The 14,348-nt window shown below is 41.3% G+C and overlaps 1 protein-coding gene and 1 long non-coding RNA gene across 2 annotated transcripts in view; one reads left to right on the forward strand and one right to left on the reverse strand.

Moving 5' to 3' along the window:
• The window catches only part of LOC109039475 (torn and diminished rhabdomeres), a 15,626-nt gene extending 2,806 nt beyond the window's left edge, over positions 1-12,820 (reverse strand). Inside the window, exons 1-7 of the mRNA XM_019054959.2 lie at positions 12,656-12,820; positions 8,715-8,917; positions 6,533-6,765; positions 5,368-5,508; positions 4,078-4,247; positions 3,249-3,487; positions 2,612-2,758 (exon numbers count right to left, since the gene is read on the reverse strand). Of these exons, the coding sequence (XP_018910504.2) occupies positions 2,612-2,758; positions 3,249-3,487; positions 4,078-4,247; positions 5,368-5,508; positions 6,533-6,765; positions 8,715-8,892 (1,108 nt within the window). The 5' untranslated portion in view covers positions 8,893-8,917; positions 12,656-12,820. The remainder of the gene's footprint in view (positions 1-2,611; positions 2,759-3,248; positions 3,488-4,077; positions 4,248-5,367; positions 5,509-6,532; positions 6,766-8,714; positions 8,918-12,655) is intronic.
• The window catches only part of LOC140224119 (uncharacterized), a 643,754-nt gene that overhangs the window by 122,525 nt on the left and 506,881 nt on the right, over positions 1-14,348 (forward strand). The window lies entirely within an intron of this gene.

Consider the following 14,348-nt stretch of genomic DNA (forward strand, 5'->3'; position numbering starts at 1 on the left):
CGGTGCACGGTGAATCGAGTCAAGAAGAGAGGTCGGACAAAATTTGGAAACTTCAAGATCTCGTAACTCCGTTTGTACGAAATTTTGAGGTTCTAAAAGTGGTTCCATTGATTTTTTCGTGAATTTTTCTTCCACAGCCACCCCTTAAATTTTAAATCGTGACGATACAAACATAAAAATTTGCGGTTTTAGTAAAAAATTGTATATCCGACCTCTCTGATTGGCTCGATCCACTGTGCGGCGATCCGATTTCATAAGTTGAAGGAAGATAAATGGGTTATTCGGAGGAGGGCGTAACCGCCAAAAGAGGGGTATCGATAAACCCGAGTAGCAGTGATCTCGATAAGTTGCGATTTGATCGGAGAACGTATCGCGATTTTATCGATGTCGATTGATTGCAATACTATCGGATAGGATCTGCGATTTCATCGCAAAAAATGTACAATAAAATCGCGGATTTATCAACGGCGATTTATCGAAATACTGTCGTACAAAAAAAAATCGCGATAAATTGAGAGAAAATTTCAATTTGATCGAATAGAGATAAAATTGAGACCAGATTGAAGATAACCGCTCAGATTTTTAATGATCCTAGCAATTTTATCGCCGAATAATCGTAAAAAATTCGCAACTCAATCTCAAAATATCGCGATTTTTTCGTTGGAAAATGCCACTTGGGAAGGGTTTTTGGGCTTTACGCTTAATTACCCCAACTTTACGATTGTTTGCTCATTGCGTGGCTACAATTGTACGGAATGCATCATGATTTGGCCATTTCTGCGGGTCTAATTCTGGCCTAATCATGGGTGTGAAGGCCGATTTTGTGGAAAAAAGCAAGTTTTGCGCGTTTGCAGTCGAATGCCGCAAAACTAGAATTTATCGCCGAAATCGGTCCTCACACCCATGATTAGGCCAGTACTAGACCTGAAAAAAAGACCAAAAATGACCAAATTATCATGCAATCCGAAAAGTATAGACCCGCAATGAGCAAAAAATCCTAGAGTTGAGGAAATTCAGGGTGGGCCCAAAAACAATCATTATCGACACGCCTCCTCTTCAAAAATTTACTTTTTGACAGAATACTAATCTCTGAGGGTGAACGCGACTCATTACTGAAAGATTTTACCAAAATTGATCTTTAAACGTTTCTACCGAACATTTGAATATCTTCTTTATTGGGAAAAGGGCGTACTTGCCGATCTACATGCTTCCTCATGATAAACACCATAAAGTAATGGCACTAACCAGTGGCGACACGTGAATAATCGATTTTCAATATATCCTCATTTCAAGCTGTGGTAAAGACTCGATTATTATGGTGTTCGTTGCGAACAGCGAACACCCAGTTTATCGATTCTTTTCCATTGGTTTAAATGGCAGATCATTCGATGCATTGCCAAGCACTCCACGCTTTTGGCACTAACCATGATGTATCACCCTGATAAAAACTGGCAGTAGAATCTGTGTTCCAAAATACCATAGACCTAAAGCCGGTTGTTAGATTTTCAATAGCTTCTATAGCCGGCTGCACAATTTCTTATAGCCTTTTATAGCCGATGGCGATTAAGCAATAGCCAGGCGATAAAGTGCATGCTAAATGTTACTAATTACGGATGCTAGGACTTAGTGAGTTTTTGGACTACCGCTCTATTTTTGGGCCGTAGTATCTTGATTTATTTTGCGCGGAAAGTTCCGTACTTTTGAAGGATGCCTGCCATTCCTAATATGATGGAGCGCCTTCAATTTCGTATGATACTGTGCAATACCTATGGTGTGAAATAGTGGCTTCAAGCGCCGTGGCACGCCGCGGCGCGGCGCGGCGGGCGGGCAGCCAGCGCGAAAAGCGCATTAGCGCCTACAAACCTAACAGGGATACTTCACGCATTGCCGCTAGTGCGCGCTTATCGCTGGCAGCACGCCGCGCCGCTCCGCTCTGTGTTAGACTCCAATATATAATCTAGCGGAGTCAGCGTTTTTCAACTCGTGATTTTAAAATGTTTGCACATCCTGTAAGGCTTATTCTCATTTTAATTGATGAAAAAAAATATGTATTATAGGAAAATATAATGTGTGTTTTGTAAATATTATGGTGGTTTCGTATCAAACTTAATGATTTCCAAAGCACACGAATTTCTACACAATTTCTTGTAGCCTTTTACAGCCGATGGCGATAAAGTGTAAAGCCCGGCGATAGGAACTATAGCCCGGATGTATACTTTTTTATCGCTTAGTACAGCCCGGTTGTATGATTTTCTATTGCCTTCTTTAGCCGGCTATAAGAATTCCTATGGTATTTCGAAACGCAGCTCCGATCGCCAATTTTTACCAGGGATTATTGTCATCGAGAATGTGACCATGCATGACTGTCATAATTTTGCTAAGAATGGCGGTGTACTGAACTGTTTTTTGGAAGAAAGGCATGCCCACCAAAATTGTAAAATTTCATATTTCTCGCCCAATCGTTCCGACCTTCCTCTTGAGACCGAGGTCTCATTACAGATGGTATGAAGAACATTGATTGATTTCCGGACAAAATTATGAAGAATTGTTGAAGAAACTAACCGAGAAAGAAAAAAGAGGATTAAAGGAAATGGACGTGTATTTTACTCACAATTAGAGGAAATACTGATGGACGGCTGATATCTTCTCCATAGTGACGCAATGACGCAAACTACATGATTGAGCAGGTAAGTGCCGCTGACTAAGCATATCAGCACTTGCATTGAACATATAAGGCACAAAATGGCACTTAGGCAACCTGAAATATAGATACATAAGTAGATTACTTAAGATATTCCCTGTTTTCCCTCCCAATGAGTGGATTAATTATACCTCACCAATTCTCAACTTCTCCCTTCATCTTCATCATTATCTATCTCTCTGGCCCCTGAGTTTCCGATTTTTATCACAGTTCATTCTAACGTTTTACCGGGCCCATTTTCGTGCTTTTTTGACGGCTGTCGATAAGAGATATCTGGATGAACCCGTTCTATTTGGATTTAATTATGCGGGCACGACAAGCAAGCCTTAGGCGCAAGGTACCCCCAAAGTTTCGCAAAAAAAAAAAAAAAAATAGTCCTGGTAGAAAAAATCGCCTTTGGAGGACAAAATTGTCCTCCGAGGGCGATTCTAGGACGAAAGCATTCTCCGAAAACAATTTATATATACTAGGGTGAGTGATACGTATTTTTTTGATCGCAACCTTGTTATTTTAATCGGCCCTTCAAAATGAAAAAAAGTTGCCTTACCGACGAAAAAAATAGCGTATACATGGGTAGAGGTAAAGGAGGCCTCCTTAGCCAGGACCACTGGGAGCATGTAGTTTTGCGAAGAGATGCCAACGACATTATGAACAGCTGGCGACATGAGTTCCGAAAAGGTCAGTGTCAGAATTGAAACGGCGAGGCTGTACACGACGAGAAACAGACCCTGATCACCGCGGATTTCGAAAATTTTCACCACTGCCACATCATCAGTTGATATCAAGCTGAAATTATCATTGGAATTAATCATATCTGTTTAAATAAATCTATTCAAAAATTTAAAAAAAAAACACTGAGATTGACTCAGCCTCATTTTTAATCTTTTTCGGTACTGCATTTCAACAACACTCATTAGATTCATCAAGAGCGGTGGAATTTGCTCTTTTAATGAAATCAATCTGCTCAAAAATCGATACTTTAGAACAAAGGCATACCGTCGCCGCGTTTGACTGAACGCCTTCAATTTTCACGAGCAAGCAATGTCTTGACCCAGGAGCACGTTGATTTGTATCAATTTCGCCAGTTGAACGGAACGGAGGTCAAAATGCGATTTATAATGGTGCCAAGCTCGATTGTTAATGAACTTTGATGGATTGAGAGGCAGAAAAAAAAAACCCCTGAAAAAGCGAATTAAGAGTCCTGTGTACTCGTAATTTCAGCCAGTGGCGAGGCATGAATGATCGATTATCGATATTTTCGCATTTGAAGCCATGGTAAAGAATCGATTATTAAGGATTAACGATGCATGTGATAACGATGTAACAAACAATTGACCCATAGTTTACGGGAAATGGTCTGATTCGGGAAAACTTACTCAATGTTGATAAGCATGGAGAAGGACATGCAGATGAGCGTATAGGAGACGATGGCCAATAGGATCGCTCCAGCATGGACGGAAGAACGACCCTCGATAGTATCTACGTGACTCGCCACCCTGCCTGTGCTTATTAGACTACAGACCAGCATGGCACCCACTCTAACTACCTGATTAAATAGGAAAGAATAAAAAATAAGATGAGGGATTCGGAAAAAAGCGGCTTGTGGGTATTGAGTATTGGTTGCACATTCATTATAACAAGAACTCAAGGGACCGGCCGCTCCCCTCAGTATAGAGATGTTCTCGTTATAAAGATAGTCGATCAGAAAAAGACGGACGAATAACGATATCAATGCAATGACTCAATAGGCAAAGGCATCGTCCAGGGATGCAAAATTTCTAAGACCCATCGACTGCAGACTTGGGACGTGTATAGGTCGAAAATGGTGTATGTATCTACCATGTTAAGTAAGAACTACCAGACGTCACCGGATCGCCTTCGTTAAAATTAAAATTTTCAGGGAATAAATGCGTGAACATGTCCTCCAATTTTTCGGAGAATTTTATTCGCCATTAAATCTAAATTATCTAGAAATTTCAAGAGAAAATATTCATAACGCTCCTCGAAAATAACCATTTCATCGAAGAAAATTTGGCAACTCTCGAATGTGCATACGACGTTCTTCCTTAGTACGGCAGGTGTGTAAGTGCGTCGCATCGCAGTAGATGCGGCTGGTCCGGCACCAAGAAAATACGAATTTTCAACAACTGAAGCGCGAACCGTGCGCACCACGGTAAACGTGCAATGCGAGAAGTATTCATGCAATCTTGTAGGCGCTAATATGCGCTTCAGCGCCGACCGCCGCACAGTGTTCGGCGCGATTAGTTCAACTCGCGGAGTCGGCGTTAAGTTTTTTCACAGTGAATATTCAGTCGGCATGTAGATTTGATTTTTCCGCAAATATGTGCGCATAATATCACTGATATTTAACAACTTAAAAATATAACTTAATCTGGGGAAAGGCTGCGACAAAATACAAATAATAAAAAAGCGGGAAGTTTAGAAATAATTACGATCTCATTTTTAACCGGAAGAAAGCGGATATTTAGACATTTAACAGCCTTGACACACGCCATTTTCCCGGTGATTTCAAAGTATATGGAAACTGCAACTGTGGTATGCATGTTATCTTAGTTTCATTATCGACATAACCCGCCTCGGTCTAACCCCCCAAAGCGCTTCGCACCACAGGCGCTATGCGTTACTCTTATAAGATATGCACTCACCTCGGACCAATCATGAGCTGCGTGGTTTGGAATATTATTTTTATAATTTGTCACATCTGGTACCAAAACTGCTGTGAAAGCTAAGCAAACTGTCAGCAAAATGACACACTTAACCATCAGCAATCGCATGATACTCGATCTCTGGAATAAAAATTTAAGAATTTTAAAGTTAAGTTTTAAGTAAGAAATCAATCGCACACTTTGAAACATAACCGAAACAGTCTCCAAGAGTCTAAGGTATACAAAGTTGGCAACCTCCATTTCGGCGCTTGGGCTCAGCTGTTGGGTGTTGACCCTAAACTTTGGAGAATGAAGGGTGTGGAAGGAACATTGCTTAGTGAGAAGCCTGTCAAAACCTCTAAGTGTGCGATTTGATGCACGCAGACTCTTGTTTTCGGTGTGAGCAGGAAATCCAAATCCGCCAAGACCGGCGCTAAATACAAACTTTAATATCTTAGATTATATATGAGTTAATTTTAGTGATTTTCATAGCGCGAATCGGGCTCAATGTGAAATTTTGAACAAAAGCGGATCCAGATACTTCGAACGCGGGGGGTGGAAGGGGGTGCAGGGGGCTTCCCCGAGAAAATTTTCGAAATTTTAAAGCACCTAATGTGCAGTTTCAGTCAATTACGTCATGAATAATTACCAAATATAAGCTTTTTTCTTTCTTCTTTCTTTATTTGGACGTATTTTTGTCAAACGGAACTAAGCGCCATAGGGGGAGGAAGGTAGAGGGGGGCTTGGATTGGCGGCGGAACCGGGCATCGGGCTCATTCCGTCCTATACTCGCAATGCTTTTCCATATAAGCGCTTAGTTCCGTTTAACAGAACGCGCTACCCGGCATTCTAAATTTCTCAAAAGGAACTCAGTTCCTTAGTTCAGGCGCTTAGTTACGTTTGACAGAAATACGTCCATTTTTTCCCATTTTCCTTCTCCTATGCTCGGCCTCCGGGGTAGGCGGCGTACGCCTCCTCCCCCCCCCCCCCCCAATCCGCCAATGATTTTGAAGAGGAAACATGTTTATCCGAATGCTTATTTGGAAAGGCATTAGCCAAAGGCTAGTGGTCCATTGTGATCTCTGGAATCTGGTCAAATGTTAACGTTTCAGCATTTCTTTGCATAGCTGATTGAATAGAGGATAAGTTCGTGAAACAGACTTACTTCAAGACCCAGAGAGTAAAGAAGAGATAGCATGGCGAGTGATAGAGTGGCTAACGCTGAAGGAGGATACACTAGTGGAAGATTGGTATTGAGAATCTTGCCGATCCAAACGTCGGAGCGCATGTAGGACATGGTCGTGCCCAGGGCCTGGGCGACCAGACTGAGGGAGGCCACCCGATGGAGAAGCTCTAACCAGTAATTCAGCTGGTGAGGTTTTTTCGGGGTATTCATACCTGTAGAAGAAGTCATACAGTGTATATAGGAAACATGTGGAGGAAATAGACGCGCTTCTTATTGTGGGAGCATTGAGCCGCTCGATAGGTCAAATATTTGACCATGTTCATACCCCGAGTTTCCTTGATTTTCAGGACATAATTCCCTGATAACGTTTTTCTCAGCTTCCTCAGGGTTCCCTTGAGAAAAACTGAAAAATTTTCCCGAGTTCCAAGTCAGAATATCGACTTTATTTCTTCTTTCAACCGATTCTTTGGCGTACATTAGAATTTTTAATTCCAAAAGAGTTTTTGATTAAGAATAAAATCGCTAAAATTTGAAAGCTCAATCTTTCCTTACTTAACTTACTTCCGTCCGGACGACGTTTCAGAGGTCCGCTACCCCGACTCTTCAGCGGCGATACGTCGTCCGGACACTTAATTAAGTAAAAAAAGATTGAGTTTTTAAATTTTAGCGATTTTATTCTTAATTTAAGTGTACTTTCTGTGTTTTTTAGCTTTTATTTTCATTATAATTTTATCTGGAGTTCTTTATGTTTTTATTTTCCAATCAATACAAAGCGTCTCTATTATTCGGACGATTTGAGAAATCAAGAATGGCGGCTCAGGTGTGATAACATAAACATAGAGTTGGTCTCTCAGCGGAAGCAGAAGAGATTCCAAGTCTTTGGAACTGATTCCCTGATTTTCCCCGAAATTGTTCATTTCTTGATGAGTCCCGGTTTTTCTCGGTCCTAGATACCACGAAATAAACTCAACAATTTCTGCTGCAAGAGACATAGTCTGCCTTGCTGAGGGAAAACGCCGTAAGAACATTCGAAAGTTGCCTAATTTCCCTGGATAAAACATATGTACGTTCAAGGAATTTTATGCATATTTTTCCTCGAAACATTCAGATATTTTCGATTAGACTGCAAACAAAATCATCTGCTAAATTTGAGAATAAAATTGTTCACAATTTTTCCAGTGAATTCGTTTTTTGTTGAAACAATTAATGCAACGTCTGAAGGCTCTCACGGTGTTCTTTCTTAGTATGACAGTGCAGATGCGGGGTGTGTAGAATGTTATGTACAGTATGTACAACGCGCGCGCGCGGTCGGTCCGACATTGTCTCTGGTCCGACACCGAGAAATCACAAATTTTTAAAGATTAAAGCGCGCACCGTAGGGAACGCGCGGTGCGTGAAGTATTCATCCAGTTTTGTAGGCGCTAATAATATGCGCTCCGCGCCGATCGCACTGTGTTTGCCGCTGTTAGCTCAACTCGCGCAGTCATAATATTCATACATTTTCCTGACAATTCATGATTTCTCAAAAGAGATTTAGCAACGTCCATAGAGAAAATAGGAGGGGTTTGCATTTCGGGCATCTTGGATTTTTTTGATAACTTAGGTCAGTACGGACGATTTTTATCATCGATTTTCTTGGAAATGGTGTGGTTTAGAGAAACAAGTAATTCTGTATAAAGTGCTTGAAATTATGTTATGAGTTGATTTAAGCAAAAAAATCGGACGTTATGGCCCGTTTTTCATATTTCGGATTCCGAATTTTGCGGCCATGTTGTTCCGACCTACGTCGCGGGGTAAACAATCCTCAAAATGCAAACACCTCCTTTTCATTCTCTATGAGCAACGTCTGGACGGCTCATACCGCGTGCTTCCTCAGCACGACAGTGCAATGCGGCCGTGCTTAGGAAAAACGCCGTATGAACATTCGAGAGTTGCCAAATTTCCCTCAATAAAATTTTTATTTTTGAAGAAAGTTATGGACATTTTCCTTGAAATTTTCACGAACTTCAGGTGAAATTGCTAACACTATTATCTGAAAAATTGGAGGAAAAATATTCGTAAGTTTACCAGGAAATTCGTATTTTATCAATCGATATTTGGTAACGCCTGAAGGTTCATACACGGCGTTTTTCCTTAGCACGGCAGAATAGTGTGTACTCACAAGCTATGAGGCACGCGTGTGCAGAGATGGGAAGGGCGACGATGGCGATGGGGCTGCTGTGTTGGGCAGCCACGTGCCCGCAGACGATGGCCGTTCCCAAGGCGTAGCATGGTGTCAGGCGGCTGGTCAGCTCCAGCCACATGGAGCTATATCGCCTCACTCCAGATCCAGATGACATTTTTTAGCCACCCCACCAATCGTACCTGCAAGAAAATCCCTCCAAATTAATTTTTTTTTTAAAAAAACTATCCATACTAATCTTCGTTTTAACCGGTGAATAAAGTTAGCGAGGGTACACTTTTCGTACCGATGAAGTTTGCTCACAATTATCGATAATTTCATTTGCGCGCGTTTTAGCTCGCTTTTGCGTCTATGATGTAAAAATTATGAACTTTGATTATAGGCATTCCTTCGAATGATCAAATGAGAAAATAAAAGCGAGATGAATAAAAAAAATAAATGTATGAAAAGTCGAACAAGCAATTTAACAACAAAAAAAAATTGAAGAGCGGGCAGATACAGAGCTGGTAAAATTTCTCTCTGAGTCGATGACCATGAGTCCATTTGGGCACATACGATTCATTCTAAAATGTATCTGACATCGAAGACACGATGGACTAAACACGAATTAGTCCCGTATATTTTACACGATTGTAAAGTGACAAAAGTTCACTTTTAAATGCGTCAGCGCAAGAGACTTTAAGTACCATCATACTTTCATATTTCTGTATGTTACTCTTTAGTGTATTTATTACAACAATTCCAAAAGATAGAGTGCGGTAAGTAGTCGCTTGCGCTCACTCCTGAGCCACTCAGAGCTGGATTAAGGGGGTGGCCACATGGGCCGCGGCCCATGGCGGCAAATTTTGCAATTTTTAAATGTAGGTACAAAAAAATGGGATTCAGAAAAAAAAAATTATCAATGAGAAAAGGTGACAATATCTCTCTTTCCTGAGAGTATAGTAATTTCTAATTTTGTTGTTTTTCGGTGATACAAGAGACAGCATCTTTAATCAGCCGAGTTAAGAGAGGGACTATAAACACGCAATTTGGCCCGGAGCTCAGCGCAGAGAAGAATGATGACGTGGACTTGAGATGAAACAGAGAAGCCCTCGGCGCGGCGGTCGGCATGTAACACATATTAGCGCCTACAAGACTGCATGAATACTTCACGCATTGCGTCAAACATAGTGCGGTCAGCGTGGCGCGGCGGCGGAAGTTAAAATTATTAAACCACATTTTTGCATGTTTTTTTTTAATTTTTTGGTTCAATGCTTATAAATGGAAGGCCTTTTCCACAAAGACATAGGTTTACGGGACTTAACTTTCGCGCAAAGTTCCGTGAACTTTTGCTAGGAGTGTTGACAGGGCTTTCGCAAAAAATGTGTCCAACACGAGTAAACGCGTTTTATGCACCCCTCTCCCTCCGGCACGTTCGCTTGATGGTTTTATTGATGTTTCAAAACGAATGAGAAGGGGCGGCAAAATACAGGCGGCAAGTAAGTAAATCCGGCCCTGGAACCACTAGTTTTATAACCGAAAAAGAGCAATTTTTCGAGGAGACGACAAAACTTCTCCACTCTGTGCCTGTTACTCAGGCCAAAACCTTCAACAAATTCCTCGAGCAAAGACATATTCTTGCAGGGTGGATGATAAAGAGTCGATACGGGCATACACGACATTATTACACGCTATTACAATTTTTGACCAAAAGTAGGGGTCAAAAAAGGCCTTTAAATTCATAGGCGGTTCTAGACATTCGTGCTTGGGGGTGCCCAGAGGTGGAAAATGTCGGAGACCGGCCCCGAAGGGGACGGTCGCTCAGGGGAGGCCTAAGTTTCGGCCCTCAAGTTTTACCCCTTTCCTACCCTCCTTTCTCTTTCTCTCTCCTTCCTTTCTACTTAAATATCTATACATTTAATGTAGAAAATTTTTAGCAAAACTTTCCATCAAAACTACAGTCTTACCATAAAAAAACAGTAGACTCTTTGTAAAACACGGCTATCAACATTAATTCTGTTTCAAACATTTTCAATTAATTGCTGGGATTTTTTCTCAGTGTGCGCGAATACAGAATCTTTAAACCCTAACCCTGGTAAAAATTGGCGATAGGAGCTGCGTTTCAAAATACCATAGGGGTTCTTATAGACGGCTAAAGAGGGCTATTGAAAATCATATAGCTGGCTGTAGAAAGCTGAGCAACTCATATAGCCGGGCTATACGAAGCTATAACAAAGTAAACAGTCGGGCTATAGTTCCTATCGCCGGGCTTTACACATTCTCGCCATTGGTTATAAAAGGCTATAAGAAATTGTGTAGAAATTCGTGTGCTTTGGAAATCATTAAGATTGATACGGAACTACCTTAATATTTACAAAACACACTTTATATTTTCCTTTAAAACATATTTTTTTTTCATCAATTAAAATGAGATGGTCCATACAGAGTGTGCAAACATTTCAAAATCATGAGCTGAAAAACGCCGACTCCGCGAGATTAAATATTAGAGCCTAACACAAAGCGGAGCGGCGACGCATTGGTGCCTATAAACCTAACAGGGATACTTCACCCATTGCGCGGCGACCCACTGGCGTCTACAAACCTAACAGGGATACTTCACGCATCGCGCGGCGACGCACTGGCGCCTACAAACCTAACAGGGATACTTCACGCATTGCGCAATGCGTGAAGTATCCCTGTTAGGTTTGTAGGCGCCAATGCGCGTTTCGCGCTCTCTGCCCGCCCGCCGCGCCGCAGCGTGCCGAGGCGTCTGAAGCAACTATTTCACACCAGAGGTATTGCACAGTATCATACGAAACTGAATGCGCTCTAATATATTAGGAATGGCAGGCATCCATCAAAAGTACGGAGCTTTCCTCGCAAAATAAATTAAGATACTACGGCGATAAAAGAGAGCGGTAGTTTAAAAACTAACTAAGTCTTAGTATCCGTATTTAGTAACGTTTAGCATAAACTTTATCGTCCGGCTGTTACTTAATCGCCATCGGCTATAAAAGGCTATAAGAAATTGTACAGCCGGCTACAGAAGCTATTGGAAATTTTACAGCCGGCCTTAGGTCAATGGTATTTTGGAACACAGATTTTACTGCCAATTTTTACCAGGGAAAGGAGTAATTTCACGGTTCCGATAACCGTAATTAATTTTTGCTTGGGGGTGCCCGGCACCCACTGGCACCCCCGTAGAACCGCCTATGCCTTTAATGGGACACATCCCTCAGAGAACATGCTAATAGACCGCATTATTTTTGCAAATAGGATTTACAATATCTGGTTCATTTTAGAAACAACATACTTGCCTGCAGTTTCCGTATGCAGATAGGTTTTTTTTCATGTTAGGAGCCAGAAATAGTATAATTCCTTATTGAAAAATACAGTCAAACTGTTATACCCTATGTATTGAGTACATATGTGTGTGTTTCAATCTACTTTGAGATTTTAAAATCAAAGTACCAACTCTAATGATTTTTTTTTTTTTTCAAAAAATATAAAACCAACGGGAGAGCGCATGATCTATTTATGAAGTAATCCGTTTCGTGTTTTTCCTCTCCGACTTTAATTTAAAAAAAAAAAAAAAAAAAAAACCTTTAATAATTTTCAGGGATTATAGGAAGGGCAGAGGAGCGTCTACGCAAATAAGTACTCACGCTTCGGTAATTTTTCTCTAAGAAATAACTTGAACTCGCCAAAATTTACCACAAAGCGTGCAAATTAAAACCTGGTCTTTTTCGGCACCGCTTGCATGCCCTTTTACGGACCTGGAATACTTAGTGACTTTAGAATGTTATCATAATTAATGTCATTGTGAACAACAAATTATCCATCGCAACTTAGAATGAGTAAAACCATCCAGTGTGCAAAAACTAATGATCAACGGACCATGATCCAGCCTCTTGAGGTCTTGGAAAAATCGGGCCACTCACCTTGAACATTTGAATGAATCGGAAGTAAACGCGGGGAAGAGTGAATTCTGAATTAATTTAGGGGGGCGACATAGCGAGGGCACAAGACAGGTTCCTTGTTTGCATGGCTATGGAAATCGGTTACACAGAAATGCACTGCAGACTGCTCACTGCAGCTGTGAAAAATCTATACGGAGGGGGTTCACGATGTGAGGCGGGAGGGGTGCAGGGTACACGTCCGTTAAGGTACGATTCCACAAATGGCGCGCGACGCGAACGTAACTGCGCCAAGTCGCCAGCGCGTAGTTGTTCGATTAGTTGATTGATCGAATCGAAAATTGAGTAATCGATGAATAATCGAATCGAAGCGAAGTTCACCAGTTACTGAGATACTTCGAAACGGGAAATCAACGCGCGTTAATGGGCAAAAATCAAGTGTGCTGAAAATTTTGGATGATAATTTAGCGAAGTTTAGCACAATTATTTCCGCAATTTCTCTCGGGATGTCGTTTGCCCACAAAATATTTGCAAGCACCTTCAGGCTTTGAACTGAAATTTTACGAGGTTTTGGGCTGATTTTTTTTAAAATTTGACCTAAAATTGGGAAATTTTCAACCAGCGATTAATCAATCGGTAACAAATAATTGACTAAACAATGGGTGGATTTTTTAACGATTGATTAATTGATCGGTTCGAAATTCGTTCGATCAGTTTATAAAATAAATAATCGAAAAACTCTAAAGATAATAGTTTTTGACATATTCTGTGTTAAAAGCGTGTGCGACGCGAATCGCCGTAAAACCATTACTTTCGATCGTGCGACTTTATCGCGTCGCACAGTGGATTGGGTATATTAGAGAGGTCGGACATGAAATGTTTGTCTAAAACTGCAAAGTTTGATGCTTATTTCGTCACAATTTAAATTTTAAGGGGTGCTCCTGTAAGAAAATTTCACGAGAGAACCAATGGAACCACTTTTAGAACCTCAAAATTGTGTATAAACTGAGTTATAAGCTTTTAAAGATTCCAAATTTTGTGCGACCTCTCCTGTTGACTTGATCCACTGTGCGTCGCTAATTTCGCGTCGCGCGCCGTAGGTGTGAGCGTGGCTCCACGTGCTTTGCCGTCAGCGCCGAAGCGGCATCGAGAAACAAACCGCGGGGATTGCATTTCAGAGGTCTCCAGAGTCGTCAAAATATGCGATTTCCCATATATTTTCACCGCGGTAGGTAAGACAGCGCATTCGCAAATTGCCGCACATCCTTCCGTTAAATAATTAATTTCAAGATCAGGTAGGAATATTTTTCTTTGAAATTTTCAGGTACGCGACACTGAATTTTGAGTAAAATTTCCTGACAAATTAAAAGAAAAAATTCACAAGTCCATCGCACAATTCGTATACTGTCGGGAGAGTTCTGGTGACATTCGGAAGTTTAAACAATGTTTTCCTTAGCGCGGTAAAATAATCCCGTTACATTTGGCACCACCGGACGCGGAGTTTCCAGTAAGCACCACTCATAGCATAAACAAACAAGGTTCGAATGTCGGTTCAAAAAGACGTAGGGTAGCAAGTATCCGAACGACGGGGGGGGGGGGGGGGGGCTCTACTCGAGGATCTGCCTGCTTGTTGTGGGGATGATTTTTAAATAGAAGGGGGGGGGGGCTACTCTCCTTCCTCACATTGTGGGCGAAAAAATGATTGAAGAGGGGTTAA

Source organism: Bemisia tabaci, chromosome 2 (genome assembly GCF_918797505.1).
Source record: "Bemisia tabaci chromosome 2, PGI_BMITA_v3".
Lineage (NCBI taxonomy): Eukaryota > Metazoa > Arthropoda > Insecta > Hemiptera > Aleyrodidae > Bemisia > Bemisia tabaci.